General features: G+C 39.6%; 1 protein-coding gene across 2 annotated transcripts in view; it reads left to right on the top strand.

Annotated features, from left to right (window-relative positions):
- ASAP2 (ArfGAP with SH3 domain, ankyrin repeat and PH domain 2) overlaps positions 1-22,239 on the top strand; it is a 134,834-nt gene that overhangs the window by 58,163 nt on the left and 54,432 nt on the right. For both annotated transcript variants that reach the window (XM_075201456.1, XM_075201457.1), the window contains exons 3-6: positions 3,584-3,729; positions 16,354-16,428; positions 17,058-17,107; positions 20,816-20,945. In XM_075201456.1, the coding sequence (XP_075057557.1) occupies positions 3,584-3,729; positions 16,354-16,428; positions 17,058-17,107; positions 20,816-20,945 (401 nt within the window). The remainder of the gene's footprint in view (positions 1-3,583; positions 3,730-16,353; positions 16,429-17,057; positions 17,108-20,815; positions 20,946-22,239) is intronic.

The raw sequence follows: 22,239 nt of genomic DNA on the forward strand, positions 1-22,239 counted from the left end.
CATGTGCCAGATATATGTCTCTATCAGACTATCGCTGAGCAATGGTAGTGCATAAATTAATCATATGTAGCTTAGTTGATTTAGGATGTGGGTCGGACAACCCCACTTAAAAATACACTGTTGTCTTTTAAACATAAAGGGCTCATTCACAAATAAGTGAAAATGGGAACAATCGCATGAAAACCAATGTGCCTTAGTGATGTGCTTGTCCATGCCATTTTCATACATTAGTTATAACACAGCAATCCATTGTCCTTGTAGTGTATTAGTGCATGACAAATGGGGCGTGCTACATTCTAGCAATTTTAAATGCGTTGTTTAAATTTTAGAATGCGCCATTAACTCTTGTTTGTCTTTTTTTAATTCAATTTTCCTGCATTATTAATAAAAAAAATAATTTTTTGTTCAGATGTATTTTGATTTTAGAAAACAACTGTTTTGGTCACCTTCAAATATCCTATCCCCAAAGTAAAGTGACCATGGTCATATTTATTATTTAAGTAGTGGTAAACTGCCCATGTGCGTACTGAAACGGCAAGATAGTTATACATTGTGGAATTTAACATTTGAAATGATTAATGAAGTATAGACAAACATCCTATTTTCAAGTAAGTCATTTTGAATTATACATTTTTTATTTCTCATAACAGCAGGTCATTAAAATGAGATTGATACTTTAAATAAACCCTGTGCTGAATACCCTCCATTCCCAATAAAAGTACTCTCATCTCCTTAAATACTTTTTACTGCTGTGCGCATTCTTGCGATCTTATTGGCTATTTGGATAAGCATATGATGAAGAATGGAAAACAAATGTCATTTTTACCTTTGTTAATTGCTCTCAAAAAGCAGATTATAATGCAAATTAGAGGACAGATTAGGTGACCTCTTAAATAATGCAATTTTCTACCTCTTCGAATGTGAAAACTACAATGATCGAAGTCTCGTACCCTGTACAAATATTGAGAGCTGTGATACATTTCTGAGTATGGAAACAGTGGATCTAACAATGGAGCAGGACCACCAAAGTGATTCGGTGTGTAGCCCTCAGGACAGCCCCGGAAGGGTAGACAGGGAAGAAATTGGAGTCGTTTGAAAAGAGTCTGTCATACCAGCAGTTATTGGAACAAATCAGAAGTTTCATTTATATCGGTGAATGATGAATGAAATTAGGCACCCATAACTGTACACAAAACCATTTGGGAAACTAGGAGGTGTATAATTACATACTGGGGTATAAATGTAAGTGAGCGCTAGGTGAAAAGCAGGAGCAACGGGCCAAATGAAATGTACAACTTTTCATTGTGCTGCTCTGTTGTTAAAATCAAATGTCATCCGTTGCCAACTGTGCCCAGAGAAAGTAGTAGAACGCTTTATTATTGGCAAGCTGTATCTATACATGTGGCATATCTCAGACATGGCAGTAACCTTCTTTTACTCCAGAAAGACCTGTTCAGAATGTGTTCTTTTCAAAAGAGCATTTTGGTGTTCTAACAAAAGGAATCTCTTTTGTATGAATAAGCTGAGACGTCCTATGTATCTCTTGTCTTTTGTGTTTTCTGTAATGTAAAATGTATATGATGAAAATGTATTTCGTTATATGTCTGCTGACAGCACTTCAAAATTACTTGGTTCATTTTGGTGAAATCTAATCTTAAGAGCAGACGTTTGATTGATAATCAGTGTGAGTCTTCACCGTATGCTCACTAGTGATTTTCTGTCTCGGCAACAAATGACATATTTTGATTGAGCCGTCTGTGGTTTATCATAGGCATCCGTTTAATGCAGTGTGCTTGTGTCTGGCACTTGTTGGGCTTAAGTTACAGCACATTCTGTAATCATAATGGTGGTCACCGGTGGAGATGTCTGTCTTTCACTGTATTAGTGTTTTGTACAGGCTAATGTGTGTCTGCGCGGTTTGTCTTAATACAGTAAGAAAAGTGTGGTGGGATATTGGTCATCTGAACGTGATTCTGGCAGCTGTCCTTCAAGTCCTGCGTCTTCTGACCATCTGTGTATCTTCACCTTAATATATCTTCCTACAAGCAATAAGCTTGTACTTGGCTAAATATTGCTTGTTTTGTGGCTGTCCTACACATTCAAAATCCTTTTGGTCAGAGAGACTGTAATGTAGGTCAGCATTACTAACAAGGTAGCTCACCACATTTATTCTGCTTATTTGTAGCATTGTAGTGTGTTACAAAGTTTGAGGCACAAGTGGCGTGAGGGACAATTAAGGAATGTGCTGGGGGGGAGGGGGGGGAGCGAGCTAAATCGTCAAGAAATCTAATACAGGAGGTTGTTCCACAATAGGGGGTGTATGTGTGTGTATATTTCGGGAAGACCCCTGGAACTTGCAGTCTCCTGAATGTTCTGTAAGATTAGGCAAGTGCGGTCAACCTAAATTGGGACTTGTGGGAGGTATGTGTGCCCTACCTTGACCTCAGAGTGAGATCTACCCATGTTCTTGAACAAGGAGGTGAATGCAGTAGGACACATTGGGAGTAGCTCTATGTTATTAGTAAAGTTTAGGAGCTCCCAGTCCTCCCTCACACATATATTTTGTCCATTAGAATTCTGGGCTTTCTAGCTGGCCACGTTTACTGCTTAATTGTCGCAGGATTTTGAAAGCGCTAGCGGGGCCTCTAAATTTTCTGAAATCCGAGCCCAACCGAACGTTGCCGATCCGAGCCGGATCCGGGTATTCCCGCCAATTGCAAAATTGAAACCGATGCTCGGGCCTCTAAATTTTGCTGATGTTTGTCTAGTCACACACTTATAAAGGTATGAGAAGCTGTGCAGTAGGAATATAATTGGAAGGATATATATTTCTAAAGAATCTATTAGAGGAATCGTTTTGAAAGATATAAAATAGATATGTAGAGGTGATTAACCCCATTTTATTAAAGTAAATAAATAATCCTCTGTTTAAAAAACATATTGTAGTCAATGTGCTAACTACATAATTATATTATAGATTGCCTAATTACACAATCATACCTTTCAACCTTTACTGTTCTGGAATGAGGACAGTGTACAAGAAGGTGGCGCGGTCACACCGCACAGAGCCATGTTACATTGGGACATGCTGAAGACCTGGGCCGCACCCTTCCCCTCCCCTACAGACACCCCATCAATGCTGCCTGTCGCTGGTAATAACAATGTTGAAGGAGCATCAATCAGTGGGACCTGTCTCCCAAATGTCCCTGAACCTGGTGGTAGGACAGTCTCATTAATTGGGGACTGTTCTCCTTAATTGGTACATTTGGGAGGCATGTACAATACTTTAAAAGGGAAATTATAAAAAAGGACAAGTAAATTGTAATGTGAGTGTAATCTTGCAGCATGCCTTAGTGAATTAGTTGTCTGCATTCTAAATGTCTCTGGTCTTTAGTGAATTAATAAGCAACCTTATATTGGCTCCTCCCACAAAATGGCTGCCTCCACTGTGTACTTGGCGCCAGGATTTCATAACTACAGCAGGTGTATTTTTTATTATGACGTACGGTGGAACTTGTTTGATATTGTGTCTAGATATTTGTTGTTCAGATGTTCATATATTTCTGTATGTATTTGTCTAAAGCTCACGTGGAGAATGAAGAGCAGTATACCCAAGCACTGGAAAAATTTGGAAGCAGTTATGTGTGTAGAGATGACCCGGATTTGGGGACAGCTTTTCTGAAATTCTCCGTCTTCACCAAGGAGCTCGCTGCACTTTTTAAGAACCTGGTAAGTCGGACATGTTTTAATTCTTCTTCTAACGTCTTCCCATGGCGTGGAGCTTGCAAATCTTTTTTTGTTTTAATGAGTTTTTTGGAGCAAGGCAAGCATTGGAGGGCTGGGAAATTTTAGCTCAGGGGGCAAAACTCGACCTGCAGCCTATTAAGAACATTTCAACAGAAAAAAATGCAGGTAGCCCAGTGACCCAGCCCAAGGTAGCCCCATATGGGACAGGCCTGGAGGCAGATGCGCCCCCCCCTCCCCAGTATGTGGAGCCATGTCTGGGGCCAAGGCTAGCGTGCACAGCCATATCTGTCACACAGAGCAGTATCTGGGGCTAAATATACCTACCCGTTGTGAAACTTCAGTCTCTAAACCAGATGTAGGCAACCTGTGGCTCTTGAGCTATTGGAGAACTACAAGTCTCAACATGTATTGTAGTTCCCGAAAAGCTGGAGTGCCATAGGTTGCCCACTTCTGATGTAACCATATCAAACTAGCCGGTTGTTTCCCGATGGCAGTGACTCATGTCTGATAGGATTGTGTACATGGTTTGCTGTTTAGTCTTTACACACAGTTTAATAAAGAGGAGTTGTTGACTACATTAATGAACATGATTGGCTCTCGTTCCCCTGACACGTGTGATGCTTTATAAATGAGCAGTCTGCCACTGTAGGGTCCATTTGAGAGCTCTCCATAGCTCCCTGCTTTATTTTATGCCATTTAGCTTGTAAAGCTTTGAGAAATATAACAAATGGCTTTATGAGGGATATTTCATTTCATGCACAGATCTTTCTGTGGTTGTGAGGAAAGTAATAAAATAAAGGCTGTTTGAACAATGGATATAGCGGTCTTTGGTACCGCCTGTAATTTACAGTGTCTGGGTAATACAATGAGAATTATTCTATATATAAATAACTGTTATCGTCTGTAGTTACCACAGGTTATTTAGTGCATTACACCGATTACAATTGCTAGTGTTGGAATAATCAGGGCACTATAACGAGCAACTGAGCTACAATGCTCAATGCTTTGCTAATCAAATGTATGTATAGATATTTGTATATATTGTTGTGTGACACAAATAAACAGTGTATACAAGTGTTATAAGGAAAAAGCTAGAACATTGAATGAAGCAACAGTAACAAGAGTTCCTGATCTGAAGAGCTTACACAGTGACCATTCTGAGCAGCAGGTTTAGTGTGTAATGTTTTATTATCGGTGCTTCCTTTTTTTTTTTTTTTCTGGAAGAAAAATGTAAGTTTACACTAGAGTGGACGAGTCCCCATGCCAATGCAGCGCTTTGACAGCGCAGCCGACTTGCGAACAGCGTTACTCATTCACGGTAATGTTGCGCTAACTGAGCGTATCGTCTCTCTAGAGTGCTTGAGGTATCCTGGTCAGATTGTGGCTCTGTAAAGCGCCTGTCTGACCCTGCCCTAAAGCTCTTAGGGGCCGATCATATCTTAGCAATGTGCCAGGTAGTGACTCTGAAATGGTCGCAAAGTCACTATTATTTTTTTTTCTTCACACCCCAGAGAGGTGCAAGGTCTTACCTTAGCCTAGATTTTGGATAGTCTATCTGAGTATGACTAGTGTAATAGTCTAATCCAAGTTCATGCAGATAGTCAAAGCTTTGACCTTGTCTAGTGACCGACTTGAGATGCTGAGCAAAGGACCGTCAGCAGACACAGGGGAGAGCTGCAGTCCAGAGTTCTGTGTGGGAGGCTAGTGATAGTCGCATGGAGCCGCACAGACGTTAATCCTGTTTATCAAGTCAACCCATTTAGTCAGAAAACATGAGTATAATGACAGTACCTGGGTATCGGCAACCTTTGTGATACTCCATGTCTAGTGAGAAGGACACTTAAGTGAAGTGCAGACTGACCTACTGGAGGTTGGGGTACCTTCTAAAGAGGACAATGTAAAGTGACCATAACCAAAGTGTGAATTATCTGCTCTTGCGTATACACTGTTGATTATTTATAAGTGTGTACTAGAGGGGGGTGAATAAAGGCGTCCGCTTTATAAAGAGAGAGTGTGGCCCATTATTTCAACAACTGTATCTGACATGTACTTTTATACCTGTGTTGTTTACAACTAGACTGGTTCTCAAAGTTGTCCATGCAGTGTCCTGTTTCCACCCTTTCAGCCCACCGATCCCGGGGATATAAGAGAGACTGAGTTCTGGGGAGAGCATCTATATCTCAAACTGGTTAGACAAGGACTACACATCTTTATTCGAGTGTAATAGTGTTTTCTGTAATATTCACTCACAACATGGTTTCTGCTGTACAGACTTGTAGCTAAGGTCAGGTTTAAGCTCTTTAAAAGCCAGGTGAAAGTCTGTACAATCCCTGTAGTATCCCCTCTGATCCCTGGCTTCTCCTGCTTTGTGTGCTGTAATTGGCAAGCAGAGTAGTTACTGACAGGTGCAATCAGTAATTTACAGCGTACTGATTACACCATGTTGCATTCCTGTGTTGGAGCTGATCCAGGGGTGCGGAGGAGGGGGGGGGGCTGCTTGTTGAAATGTCTGCAAATAATTTGAAGTAGCCAAGTGTGTTTGTTTTTGCTAAAAGCTGCAGTACTGAACACAATGACTGAACGTTCAAGATCTCACTGGTTTTTATTTTCTGAACTATGAGAAAACCATGGCGTTCTCCACTGTTCATTGTCTCCAGCTTGGTGCTGTCCACCTAAGGCCGCCAGCTTCTTGCTGAGGTTACTAGCTGTCAGTCGTGTTGTGCTTCTGGGAAGCGTCTTCCTAGCAGCACATGAGAAATTGGATAATTTGCAGTCTGCTTATTCTTGTATAAAAGCACCTGTGCAAAGTCATCCAGTAAACAAGGCTACATGTCTTAGTTAGGCCCGGAAACCATCATGTGTGTTACTGTTGGTGAACAACAACCATTTTCATATGAATTACGATGTGCGTTGCAGTTAATATACAGCTGCAAAGTAGGCAAAGTAATATTCCGCTTTTAATTTGCGTCTTTGCCATAATGGCCAGGGAAAGTTTCTGAATGCATCTGTGAACCTTTCGATTTCTCTTCTGTTCATTCACTTTTCATTTTGTTAATTGATAAAAATAAACTATTAACGTTCTATTTTTCAAAGCATTCTTACTTTGCAGCATTTTTTCCCACACCTGCCTAAAACGTTTGCACAGAACTGTATGTCAAATGTTTCAGAAGCTTATCAGAACTGTAGTTATTTAAGATAAAGTTGCCATCATAGGGAGAGTCATACAGCGAACACCACTAATTACCATAACATTAAGTAACTGACAGCTGATTACAACCGATGCCCAGACGTATGAACATTTGAAAACTCACTAACGTTTGGAAAAACTTTTAGGTTAGGTAATTGGCAGTGAGTCAATTGGTGTTATGGTAATCCGTGGTGTATATAAGCTGCCAGAAGAAATTACTTAATGCAGAGAAACGCGTAAGGTGATTTATTTGCCCCCTATAGAGGATCTTTTTACTATTTATTGAATGGCTTTGGAAGCGCTGTATCTATACACAATCATTTAGACACTCACTGCAGCGCTAGAGGACAGAAGAGCCTGGCAAAAACGACACAAGTTAAAGGATTGGTATTTATTACAACTGACTGTATTTATTACACTTACCAATATATTGATAGTGTGCTGTAATCTCTTTACTCCCTGGGATTGTGTGTTGTTATAGCTAAAGTTGTGATATAAAGCCCAGGATCATTGAACTTTCTACTATGGACCTCTAATATGGATATGTGATGCTGAGCAGATTCCTAATTGTGGGGACTCTGTATTGGTGCTCAATTGGGTTGTGATTTAGTTTCCATTTCTACATCTATATTTACAATGAAATAATCATTAACCTAACCTTATTTATAAATAATTGTTAGTTGTACTTTACTGCAAAGTCATGTTTTGATTTGTGTTTTTTTGTTGTTCTTCTTGGTAGATAATGTGGATCCACATTATTGACTTTTCTTTTTTTTTTTTTTTTTTTTAGAGCTGTTGTATAATATTATTATTTATTATTATTATTATTCTATTTAACTGATTCACAGATAAGAATGTATTTTTTATTTTGTGTTCTGTGTTTTTTTTTAGTTTGCAGGTATAAACATTTTTAATGCGGAGCACCTGATTAGGAGTTTATTTGTGCATTATTTTTTTTTGTTTTTGCTTCAATATAAGGTGGATGATAACAGAGAACACTACCAAAATATAATATTTAATATCAACAATATTAAGTTCCTCCAAATTATGGTAATATTTAATTACATATGTATGTGAGCAAAGTTACTAGCTCTTTTATATAAGGCAACTTGTATTACAGGTTTTAGTGACCCTTTAATTGTTCTAAGATGTTCTAGGACAGTGATGGGCAAACTTTTTTTCAGGAGCGGGCCAAATAAAAAAGAAAAACTTTAGGCGGGCCAATATAATTTATTAAAAAACTCAAATATCGAAATATATAATACAAATTTTTTGAATGGGACGGGAGGGTGTTATATAGCAGTGTTACCTCTATAAGTGCACCGATCGTACAGACACACCACTTATTTCAGCAGGTTGTTGCAGATCCGTCTTGCTGGTGAGCCACTAACTGACAACACAGCAGCCAATCAAAATCCGCCTTAGTATATATATGGCCCAGCCCATCTCTTCTCACATGACTTTCAGCCATTAGGGGGCGGGCAGGTGTTTGAGTGATTGACATATGAAGTGTCCTTTTAGGAAGGAGGATGAAGTGTAATGGAGGAAATAGCTGGGAAGGCATAAAAATGAAGGTTCTGACACACAGGGTCGGCCCTAATAATTTTATGCATATTTTAATTAAATTTTTTACATTACCGGATCTGACCCGCGGGCCGTAGTTTGTCCATCACTGTTCTAGTCTAAAGAGAGATGTCAATTAGGTGTTAGCTTGGTAGGCCTTTACCTATACAGCAATGTTATTTATAAAGCTCTTATTACACTTTAATATTGCTGTTGGGTAAACATGTTCAGGAAAGAGTCATTGAGTGTTTGTGCAGTTCACATTCAATATTTATGTGATTTAATTAAATATTACTAGCAACAATGACCCCTTCTGTTGTAAGTAGCGCAAAGTATATTGTTAAAACCCCATATGCTGCTGACACTAGGTGAAGATGGTGCCATAGAAATCACATTGTTATACATTTCATTCACTTTTTATCTGGTTTTATTGTGTTAAAAGGCCATTAAACACAGATGTATTAAGCACTTAAACCGTGCACTTGTTTGTGTCATCACATGGAAACCATAGTATGCGCTGTGTAAATGTATGAAATGCTCTCAGCAGAACCTTAATTGTATTTTTGTACTGCTGAACAAATGACAAGAACTTAAAGTACATATGCACTTGGTTCTTACGCAGTTTTTGGGAGCACCAAGAGCTAAATATTAAACGGTCTCTAAATCAATTATGGTTTTCACATAGTTTAAAAAGAAGTGGTGGAACACCCAGCACTTGTGTAGAAACCCCAGGATGCTTTTGACTGTTAAGATAATGTACAATGGTCAAATGGTTACTCAAACCCTCTCTGACCAGTATAAAACACAGCACCAATACATAATGTTCAAGAGGTCACTGAAACTTGGGCCCTTCCAAAAATAATCATGTTTCTCACTGACACAATTCAATGCTAGGGGAGGGGCAGAATGATGCAATTGGCTTTGAAATGCGTCATTGAGGCCCCCATCCTACTCAACTCACTAGAATGTGGAACTCTAGAACGGCCTGCTTCCCCACTTACCTGCATTTGAGCTCAATTTGGCAAGTATGCATTTAGTGGGTGCAAATTTGAACCTGCATGCAGAGAAAATACTTCCTGCTTTTGCATGTAGCCCACAAATACTGATTCCCTACTCCCCTGAACCCTAAATGAGGCCTTTAAAGTGTATTGCTCTCTATCATTATTTTAATGGATCTGCAATGCAGAAGCAGATTGCTCTTTCTAAAGGTTCCTATTCTCTGCTAAAGTCTTCTCACTCAGCTGTAAGGGTTGCTGAATTTGTAATTCAATAAAGCATTTTAAATAGGACACGTTACCAGTAAGTGCATGTAATGTCAGATTCTGCAGCTATAACAAAGGCCTTTACGCAGGAAACTTAATGCAAGCATTTTGTTCTCATGACTTGCCTGTGATTAATGGCAGAACTCACAGGTAGTTCTCTAGGCAAAGTACCTTCAGGCAAATAAAATTTGAGAAGCTCATGGGAGTTGGTTTATTGAATGCCAGGTGGGCATTGTGACGCAGTGTCATACGTAAGTGGGGAGGACCCTCCCTGAACTTAGTGTGTCCGTGGCCTCCTATCATTCAGTACACTAGCTCTAATGAGTTTTTTTTAAAATACCTGTCTGTGTATTGCCTAGCAAGTGACCTGTGTTGTGAGTCTACTGTTGCATGCCATAACACCACCGCTTCTAATTGATGTTTCAAGAGAACTCCCGCTTTTCTGTTTGTTTGTGATTTATTAATAGCCCTTTAGCAAATCTATTTTTGCCAAAGGTATGCCTCATTGAATATATTTGAAGGGTTCGGGTGAGGCGTATGCTACTACACTGGGACAGTGTACAAATCACTGTTCGACTTTTTGGGTTTTTAGAATATGCCACATGCTAGACTGTTTCACCCTTATTAGGGCTTGTCAGTTTAGGATAGGATTTTGTGCTCTGCATGTGAAGTACTAAAGATGAAGCCTTTCTGAAACAACAGGAAGAGTTGGGGAGATTTATTAAGCTCCTCCAAAGGGACAACCTGCTAATAAGCCACTTCTGTTCAGGAACCTGGCTTCTGATAAATGTTATTGACATTACAGCTCTTTGAGTACAGGTTTTGCCCACTTGGTTTTTAGAGCATGATATTCTGCCTAGGCACAAGTCTTTCATTCGTTGTACATATTTGATCATTGTTGATTAATCATCAACCAGACAAAAAAGGTTATCTAATGAATCAATACTAAAAAAAATAATCATACTGGGTAATCAAATTGTTGCTTGTTTAGCCAAACTCACGCATTGGTGTTCAGCGAAGATTAAGAACACCTTTTGGTTTTGCCTCAATGGATTGCCATGTAAATGTTGTTTCTCAGATCTCCTGAATAAGAGTGGCTAATTGGCACATGTATAGAATGCCCAGGTGTGGTGTACTATGTTGTCATCATCAAGTGAATAACCAGAGCAAGTGAGCAATGCGGATATGACAGTTGGTATATGGTAAAAAGATGGTGCTCTTATGCTTAGCAACCACTTAGATTCTACTAGGGGCAGCCTCTTTCTTCAATACCACTTTTATCACCATTTAAAATAAACATGTCTGATAAACCTGTAATACAAGTCTGCTGGAAATTTAAATTTACTTTATTATTATTATTTCTGAAAGTAAGTAGCAGTATAACATGCTAATTCATGTATATACCATTTAAAGGGTAATAATTTGAATTTCAGAGTTCGTATTATGTTGCCCGAGAGGAAGGTAAAACAAAACGCCCAGTGTGACAGCTGTCAGTGAAGCCTCACAGGGTGAAATATTATTTTCTGACCCCAAAAACTGCAATCTGATCAATCCCTTGATGATAACCTCCATAACGTGCTTCACTAATTATAGCTACAGATGCAATTTAATGTGAAGCATCCAACCCATGTTTATGTTCTATCAGCAGGCTTGTGGTTGTTACAGTGCACCACTACCCCAGCAGTAACTGATGTACTCTTACTTATAGATGTTATTAATCTCCGCTGAACACCAATGCTTGGGTTTGGCTAAACAAGCTTCCATTTGATTATCCAGTATGATTGTTGGTCTGCAGTTGTCTGTTAATGATTGGATTGGTGTATGTGGTTTTTTAATAAGCCAGTGAAAATCAAGATGGTCATATTAAAACTATCATATTTAAATATCCATTCCATTTTGTGGTGATATTTTGGGGAATAATGGAACAGATTGTTTTTTTATTTGGATATTCTGTGGTGCTAAAATTGGTCACGGAACCAGTCACTCAATGATTAATCTGTAAATACATTAGTGGTGTGTTAGATCTAGGTGAGGTCACGTCTATGGTGCCTTAGGGCTTGTTCAGATTAGCGGAATACCTAGTATACTATCATCAATGGATCTGTTGATAATTATGCCGTACTATATACATTTTGCATATGGACATCACTGCTATTTTTGTGACTAAAGTGGCAGCTAGAAAATGTCTGTGTTTACTTTTATGCCGCAATTTCCTTTGGTGTTTGTATGGACAACATATGTGACACAGGGATTAATGTACATACCTGTCAAGTCTTATGGTCCTAATGTGAGTTTTCACTATTTAGGACTTTGTCTCACTGTTTCACATGGTGAAATCTGCAGTTCACACATCCTTTTTCTTTTTTGTTTTTTTGGAGACCGATCGAGGTGTGATCAGATGCGATGGGGGTGAGAGACCGGAGGTTTTGTAACAGTCTCATATACTGTTGGGCAGAACGGTGGCGTAGTGGTTACCACTTCTGCCTCACAGCACTGGAGTAATGAGTTCAATTCCCGACCATGGCCTTATCTGTGAGGAGTTTGTATGTACTCCACATGTTTGCGTGGGTTTCCTCCGGGTGCTCCAGTTTCCTCCCACACTCCAAAAACATACTGGTAGTTTAATTGGCTGCTAACAAATTGACCCTAGTCTGTGTGTCTGTCTGAGTATGTCTGTGTGTTTGTTAGGGAATTTATACTGTAAGCCCCAATGGGGCAGGGACTGATGTGAGTGAGTTCTCTGTACAGCACTGTGGAATTAGTGGCGCTATATAAATAAATGGTGATGATGATATACTATATATGAGCAATCTAGAGTTATGTGTCACTATATACTGGCACATGAGGCATTATGGTACATATTGGCTATCAGGATGCATGTAAGGCTATACAGCAGATCACAGGTACCTCCATTTATTAGACACCAGAATGGAACGTGCCAGTGTGTAGTGAGCAGGCATTCATCATTATTGTCCGTTTCATTGAGACCGTTGTGTGAACAGCAACAGCATAAATGCTCCATTTCTGTTAGGATTGCGCTGGAGGTCATCAGGCCTAATATGAGCACACTATTAAAAAGTGAAACCCGTTAACACATCCTGCTTAAATCTGCAGTCTCATAATAAACTGATGTGTGTTGTGTTTTGTTTGTAAATAACTATTTTTGTTTTTGGAAACAATGCACAAAGTAAGCACAATTACTAGAGACCAGAATAAGTATCATTGTGCACAGTAGGCAAGCAGATTGATAAACCCATCACAGTGTGTGTTTTACATAAATACCTCTGGTTACCTGTAAGAAGACACGTGTCATGAGATTGCCATGGCAACCACAGTCTCATGAAATGTGATGTCGTGAGCAGAGAAGCTTTGAAGTACTCCTTTTTTTCAACATGCACATTCATAGCACAATCCTGTGCCTGCTTCTTTCTCTGCCATCATGTGACCCCAGAGTAGCTTCCTGACTGACTGGCTCTGACCCACAGGTTAGGTTACACTCCCCTCATGAACGGACTTGAAAGCTGAAAATAAATGCTTCCAGGTGAGAGACACTTTCTTGCAGTGACGACCATAAGATTGGTCTACCACAGGAGTGACTTAGAGAGGGAAGACTGAGTAACAAGAGGACATCCTGGAAAAATGACAGCTTCAGAGCTCCAAAACTTGCTGCTTTTTTTTTTTTTTGTCTATGTGGCATTGTAGCTGTATGTTTCTACTTTATTTTTCCATTTCTCCTTTTTTGCCTTTTTCATGTGTTCACCAGATATACCCTGCAGACTGCAGGGGAAATCTGTAACACAAGTAATGTTTTGAACATGTAAAATCTTTAAATGGAAAGTATTGTCTTTGTTTCACTTGAAGTTCTTCTGTTGGTCAGAGAAGAGGAATAGTCATGACTTATACTATGGGTTATTGTGTGTGTGTGTGTGTGTGTGTGTGTGTGTGTGTGTGTGTGTGTGTGTATCCTTCCTGCTTATGCTTTGTGTGCAAACTTTTTTTGTTGGTGAATTTTTTTTGGGAAACATTTTCTGCATTTCATAAGGTAGTTCTACAAAAGTTGAAAACTAAGGAAAGAATAAAGACTAAAGACGTAGCATTTCATTGTGTAATCTGGCACATGGTATTATGCCTATCCAATTCTTTTATCATACATTTTTAAATTGAAAAATACATGTCTTCATTCTGTTATATTTCATGGTGAGCAGATCTCTTCATTGATTTTCTCTGTTGTATTATGTTTCTCTGTCTAAGTGGTTCAACATGTCTAATTAAAGCAATTTACCTACTGAGGCAGATGAGTATTTTGGTTTAAATTATACAGAGGCAAATTGCAGCCAGAACAGATCATTTCTTAATACATCTCGTTAGTGTGTTCAAAATGAAATGGCCTGTGAGAGATGAATAAATGTACTATACTTACGCTCACAGAGTAAGACATTAGTTGTTTAGTTAGAATGAAGTCTTAAGCAGTTGTGTTCAGCAGTTAATGTCAGAAAACAAGCTCTGTTTACTCATAATATAATTTAATAATTGCTCATTGCCTATGTCTTATTGTATGAATGTCCACTCTACTACTTCCAGAGCCATTGGATGTATATAACTAAACTACAAGGTAGGAGCATTGCATGCTACACTAGAATTGTTGCCTCCGTTACCAGTTTATGTATGACACTGTACAAATGAAGGTAGACTTGTATAGTAAAATATTTTTAGCTATTAAAATGTACCCCTGTATTATATACAATATAATATTAGTGTAGCAACATTACAGTAAAGAAAGCTATGTATACTTGTACATACAGGCAGGGTACATTTGATTCCCAAGTACTCCTGTGTAGCGATAGTTCCTCTCCACTCTTAAGGTTATGTTCAAATCTCTATTTGAAAAAGTAGTTAAACGATTAATGTGTTCAGGAGGGCTGTATTCAGGTGAATGAGAGCACAAATACTGCTGTGTAGTGCATACGTTCCAGGCAGCAAAACAACTGCATCACTGAAAGCATTATGCACCAGGCTATCATTGACAGGGAGGTGCTTCTCTATCTAAACTGGCAGATAGTGACTGACAGCTGGCCGGATCAGGTCCAAAAGAGGCAGCAGCCTCCATTTTCATATAAAAATTAAGGCACACAACACAGTAGAGACTTATAATCCTGTAGAGGTCAAAGAGCAAGTAACCATACAAGGCTCACTCAGTGAGACGAGGGAATAACGGTGTCCTCGTGGGACAGCTACAGGAAATGACAACACACTACAGCAGGTAACAGACAATGGCAGTGTGACTGCTTTCAGGCCTGCAGCACTATCATCAGCATAATCACTGTTCCTAATAGAATCAGAAAGGAATAGTGCGGCACTATTTACTGGCCACGCACGCTGCAATAACAGGCAGTTAGCTCTGTACCACTGTGGCTTAATCGATTTATGTTAATTCAATCAAAAACTTACCTGATTTGATACCGGGTGGTTGGAATCTGTGATTGGAAGATGACTGCTGTCTGCCTGTGTGTTCCATCATCAGGCCCTACAGTAAGATAGAAGTGGTTCAGCCAATCAGCCAGAGTGCAGAACAACCAAATCTCATCCAATTTGGTCATCTATATGTGAGACCAAGGTATGCAGTGATCCTGTCACTCTGTGCGTGGGCCAAAGTGTGAGATAAGGCTAGTTACACTGTACCTTAATTCTACTCCGTGTCTATTTACTGGGCCCTAATTCTACTCCGTGTCTATTTACTGGGCCCTAATTCTACTCCATGTCGATTTACTGGGCCCTAATTCTACTCCGTGTCGATTTACTGGGCCCTAATTCTACTCCGTGTCGATTTACTGGGCCCTAATTCTACTCCGTGTCGATTTACTGGGCCCTAATTCTACTCCGTGTCGATTTACTGGGCCCTAATTCTACTCCGTGTCGATTTACTGGGCCCTAATTCTACTCCGTGTCGATTTACTGGGCCCTAATTCTACTCCGTGTCGATTTACTGGGCCCTAATTTTACTCCGTGTCGATTTACTGGGCCCTAATTCTACTCCGTGTCGATTTACTGGGCCCTAATTCTACTCCGTGTCGATTTACTGGGCCCTAATTCTACTCCGTGTCGATTTACTATGTGCAAATTATTTTCTCTGTAGTTTTAATGTTCCCTAATTGTGTTGCATTATAAGAATATGAGAAACTCCATAAAACTCCTTAAAGAATATGCAGAGTTGCCATTTCAGAGTCATTTTCTGCTATTTGGGAATTGTATTAATAAAGGAATGAAAGCAAACAGTATTTTGAATGTATAGGTTGAATATTTATTTTACACACTGTATTTACTTGATTGCCAAAAAGAGCATTTACATTGAATCTGGATTTAAAATCCATCAAAGAATAGGATATGAATATAAATTGTTCTTTTAGTGTTACCTTTTAAACTGCACAGATCATTCACCTGCATTTTTAAAAAATAAATAAAATGTATGTAAGGTGTGTTGAGGGCTGTAGTTCCACAAGAGCTAGAGAGCTACATGTTGCCCTCCGCTGATATATATGTTTGTTACTCTATATGCTAAGCAGAAATGACAGCTTTGTATCTTCCTTCTTTCTACAGGTCCAGAATATGAACAACATTATAACATTCCCACTAGATAGTTTACTGAAAGGAGATCTGAAAGGAGTGAAAGGGGTAGGTGAGGTTATAACTGTGTGCTAAATGTGCATTATATGTGTAATTGTATTTTATTATTAAAACATAATATACCTGGAAAATAATAAATGTGAAATGATTTTATACTGGAACATCGCTTAGTGTAATAATGTTTGTAGCTCATCTGAATGAGTCCAGTGTGTGACTCTCCTATATTTCAGTTATTACAATAATAGCAACTTTAATTTTGGTGATCCGCTATGGGAATTAAAGGTAGTAGTGCCCAAATCCTTATTTGAGGCTTCACAATGTCCTTTTACAAAAGATTCTGCTACATACCTGAAAAAATCTGATTATTAATCAACACATTAAAATTATCAGGAGGGTTCTAAATAATATGATCTTTTCTTGGTTTTCCTGGAAGGGATAACTTTTTTTTTAACCCGTACATGAAAGTCACAGGGATATCAGGATTAACGCTAAGGATTTATCCGAATCTTGCTAAAAAAAACAAAATACTTTAGTGCAACTCTAATTAAAGCTCCTCAAATTTCATTATAAAACGTATGTATATATCTGACAGGAGAGACCATATAGATTGTAGCTGCCATATGAAGTGTAAATTCTGTAATGCGTTGTGACATCTAATATTTTGCATTGTTTTTCAGGACTTGAAGAAACCTTTTGACAAAGCATGGAAGGACTATGAAACAAAAGTGTAAGTGATTACCACTACTATTCCCAGAAAGGAGGGCATGGGTTTCTGTATCACAGGACTGGCAGAACCACAGGAATAAGAGCTGCAGGTAGCAGATTGTGGCTAGGTGCCTGGGGCACCCTAGGAAAACATTTTCCTAGCTGCTAATGCAGTTTTAAAGTAATGTCTGAATGTGCTTTTTATAGTAAAAAATAAGTTTACTATATTTTGGAGAATTTTCTCTTTTGTTTAAGAATTTTGTTGGTTTGTCGGCAATGAGATCACCAAACACATCATTCTATGTAAAATGTTTAATGTGGCCACTGATGCATGGCTGCTTCCCCTGGAATCCATGATGATGTAATCACTGTGATTCCCCCCCCAATTATGACCCAATCACTGCGATCCCCCCCATGATGATCTAATCACTGTGATCCCCCCCATGATGATCTAATCACTGTGATCCCCCCCATGATGATCTAATCACTGTGATCCCCCCCATGATGATCTAATCACTGTGATCCCCCCCATGATGATCTAATCACTGTGATCCCCCCCATGATGACCTAATCACTGTGATCCCCCCCATGATGACCTAATCACTGTGATCCCCCCCATGATGACCTAATCACTGTGGTCCCCCCCATGATGACCTAATCACTGGTTCGCCACCCCCAATGATGACCTAATCACTGGTTCCCCCCCCCCCCCATGATGACCTAATCACTGGTTTCCCCCCCCCCCATGATGACCTAATCACTGGTTTCCCCCCCCCCCCCCCCATGATGACCTAATCATTGTGGTGGTCCCCCCCATGATGACCTAATCATTGTGGTGGTCCCCCCCATGATGACCTAATCATTGTGGTGGTCCCCCCCATGATGACCTAATCATTGTGGTGGTCCCCCCTATGATGACCTAATCATTGTGGTGGTCCCCCCCATGATGACCTAATCATTGTGGTGGTCCCCCCCATGATGACCTAATCATTGTGGTGGTCCCCCCCCCCCCCCATGATGACCTAATCATTGGGTGGTCTCCCCCCCCCCCCCCTTTCTATGATGATTTAATCACTGTGGTCCCCCCCCATCCCCACCCCATGATATGATGACCTAATCACTGCGGTTCCCCCCCTTCCCCATGATGACCTAGTCACTGTGGTCCACGGCAAGAACGGCCATCCCCTGGGTGTAACATCATGCCTCCCCGAGCAGTGTGTTAGAGCATACGACTATATGCCTTGACTTATGAGGCATTATCATATTTCTCCTTATTTCTTAAACTGAGCCCCACCAGCCTCCACTAGGATTTTAGTAATAGCTGCTGTCAATGTGGTCTTCCCATGGTCTATGTGCCCTTCATTGTTGATATTGATATGTGTTTTAGGCCTCTGTGGCATAGTTCCCACCCTCTGTATGTTAGATCTCTGCTTGACATGATTGTGCATACATCCCAATCGTCCCAATGGGACAGTCTACATTTTTGGCCACCGATGTGGGGCATGGCCTATCCAGAAGGGGACACAGCTTTGTAAAAATGCAAGCCTGTTAGGTGGATTGTGTTTGTGACTTGGGTGGATTAAGAATATTTAGTCCCGATACTTTTCTTTGCAATATTTGAAGTATGGCTTGTCTAATCAGCTGGAACGTGACACATAAGTACATTGTCTATCTGATCTCAGCTGATTGTGTCAGATAACAGCTGGAAAATACAGAAATGGAACTTCCTGCGCCCAAGATTACATTTTACAGTTGAATATTTTTTAAATGATTGTGTTAAATGCTGAAGTTATTATGAAACACATTTGTGAAGCGTTGCAATGAACACCCGATTTTTAAGCTGTTCAAGGTGGAGCTCTGATTACATTAAGATGTTACCCTGTCATTTCCTGAGAGCATAACCTAGAGGGAATAGTACATAGCGGTATGTAGTGCTACAGGGTCACGTGGGAGTGCTCAAAAACTTCTCCAGTTAGAGAAGGGCAGCTAAGGATGCCAACTTGAGAGCGTATACACGGGTGTATACGCCCAGTATGCCAGTATTAGGAATATACTTGACAAGAGTTTTTGGACTCTGAAACATTGGGTTTAATATCTCTAGCTTGTCTGCTTGTGCATTACTTGCTTTACACATTGCACTGATCTTGATTATTGGTACATACACATTATTTACTAATTTCATAGATCTGTGTACATACATTAATTAATAACATTAATAAACATGCATGGTTTATTCCAATATTTATTTCACAGACGCTAAATGACTGTTGTTCGGATAGCTGTGTGTGTAATACGATGACGTGTGAATGGGGCAAAAAGACTCTTTGTAATACTAGTAACGCTTATTATGAATAAGTCTTCAAAGATAGTAAAATAATTTATACGTTATATCTCTTTGTTCAACTATTACATTACAAATAGAGGGGAGCTCACCAAAAAAATATAACACCCCCCAATTGATAATCATTTGCATTTTATAGTTATCCGCTATTCTGCTAACTCTTGCTGCTAAAATAAATATATATTAAAATATTTTGTAACCTATCTGTTTGCTTGCTGTAAAGACATGTGTTCGGAAAGATAATAAAACTAGTTCCCTGTTTCACTACTATAGAATTTGGTTGCTGTATTTTGATGTAACAAGTCTGTAGCACTTTAAAACAAACTAACAAAAATTTGTTAGAGTAACAAATCCAGATAAATGGTGCACGTTTTTGCAACTAGACAAACCAAGTTTTGAGGAAAGGGGTACAAATAGTGTTTTGGGGTGGGAGGTTGCATGCGGTAAGTTGTCTGTCTGCTTTTGCATGTAGTACACAGATACTAGACGTCTTTCTTTTTACACTGTGATTTAGAGTTGCGCTAAGGCACAGCCTTCTCCCAACTCTTAATCCGCCTGCACATTTTAAGTCTTCCCCCTCCCCAGCGCCATGAAACAGGGTTTTGCCAAGTTGCAAAATTGCTCCATCTACTGAGGCCCATGGTGTACATTTGCACCTTTGTGCTGGGGGTGCATTGTTAGGGTGACTAAGACTATGTTCACAATTGTGTTTTATCTCACAGACTGCTCAGTCCAGGTAAAGTGTATCCGTTATATAATAAGTAATGTGCAATGTATTTTATTGAGCTTGTTTTCATCTACTCTAGCTTACTATAGTCAAACAATTTAATAAACTGCTGGAGCACTGCCACTGAAATGCTAGTACAGCGATTGGACAGGACTTGCAGCCATCTTTTAATCCTCTTTGTTACTGCTACTAACGGGAGTTAAAAGGTTTTTATGTAACACAAAGGATTTAATGCACAAACCAAACTGAGCTATACTATGGAATCAGTGTATTGTCCACACTCCCTTCAGTTTCTCTTTCAATGTGTGTTTCTGACACCCAGTGTGTCTGCCCCAGTCCTCCAGTCATCCTTTACTGTTCCAGTCACTGTACATCAGCTCATGCTGTTCCCTTGTACACGATGCTGTCAGCTACTTTGTGGGTTTGTGCAGCCATATTTATGGGACTGCATCCTATTTTATCCAGCAATGCTAATGACGCCACAGAGCCATCATGTAGGAATTAGTTCCTGGTATTGATAGGCTGAAGTGTCACATATGTCAAATGGCTGCATCCTCGCACTATTTCAGCCCACAAAATGACTTCCACCTAGGTGATACAAAGCTGTGAACATCAGATTGCCACATGCCTGATATATTGATTTTTGGGTTTTTTCTACTCAGGACTAAAATAGAGAAAGAAAAAAAGGAACATGCCAAGCTGCACGGTATGATTCGGACAGAAATCAGTGGTGCCGAAATCGCTGAGGAGATGGAGAAGGAGAGGCGGGTCTTTCAGCTACAGATGTGTGAGGTAAAAACACATGATTATTTCAGGACAGTGAGTTCTGGGGCAGTAAAAATGACTCTTGTAGGATCTGTTGTGACAAGCCCAGGGTTAAATCACATTTTTTTGGGTACTTCAATCATAGACCTCTGTGCAGGTTAATGAATCCCCTCACTTTCTGTAATCCCACAGTAGCTAGATGGGTCAGACGTATTATGAGTCTGTGGTTACTTGAAGGAATTAAGTTTCCAATTAATGGGAAATCCAATTTTTCATCTCCACTCTATCACATAAACAAATTTTCCTTGAAAGTGTATAACATTTTTATCAACATGCTTAATGGATCTTGTGTCGACATTGTTAGTGAGAAACTGTTAGCCAATAGAAAAAGTCAGTGTAATGCCATTGTGGCTGGATCACATAGAAATAACTTCTTTCAATTAGCGGTGCAGTGCTGCTGTATGTCATTGCAAATGTACTGATTTTTTTATATTGTGTTATATTGGAAATGTATTTATTTCTGTCATGTAGAAGGAATTTTGCTTTGTAAACTTCAGAAGGCAGGCTAATCATGCTAAGTAAGTCTTTTCATGTCCTCCATATCTTTTTAGGCTAGGTACGCACTAAAGCAGATTATCGGGCCAATCAGACGATAAACGACTGATACCCGATACCACAGTATTGTGTGCCCTGCCATGTTTAACTATTATCAAAGCACATGAAATCGTTGATCGAGATTTTCAAACTGAACTGAAAATCTCGTACAGCAGTAGAACGATGTCTGTCCAGTTCTGCAGTGTGTATGCACTCACAATCAGGATCTCCATAGGCTTTACAGAGTTACCGATGGTTATAACAGATGAAGAGCTCGGAAGGGGGGCTGGGTTACTCCCTGCCAACATGCATGTCAGAATCTATATAAAAAGAGCCCTGTTTGGCCATGTTGTAGTTTTATTCCATCTGTAACTTCTTGGACGTTCACTAGTACCACTAAACTAGTGTGGTAAGGTTCTTGTCAGGACTCTTTATGAATTAAAACATCACTGCTTGAACATTCTGCCTGTAGATGAATAATAATGAATTCTAACATTCATTACTGTACATTCCGCCTCTCTGGTCGTAAGGGAGTCAGAAGTGTCAGTTGGGGGCGGACACTATTGCATGCAATTATACACATTGGTAGAGGTGTTTCACACAAGCAGGTGTATGTATAAATATGAATCTGGCCCAAAATGTCTATTTTATCACAGATCCCAAAATGCCTTTTTCCAACAATGCATTAGTGAATGTTATCTTTATGAGACTGACTCAAACCATTACC

This window comes from Mixophyes fleayi, chromosome 3 (assembly GCF_038048845.1).
Source record: "Mixophyes fleayi isolate aMixFle1 chromosome 3, aMixFle1.hap1, whole genome shotgun sequence".
Taxonomy (NCBI): domain Eukaryota; kingdom Metazoa; phylum Chordata; class Amphibia; order Anura; family Limnodynastidae; genus Mixophyes; species Mixophyes fleayi.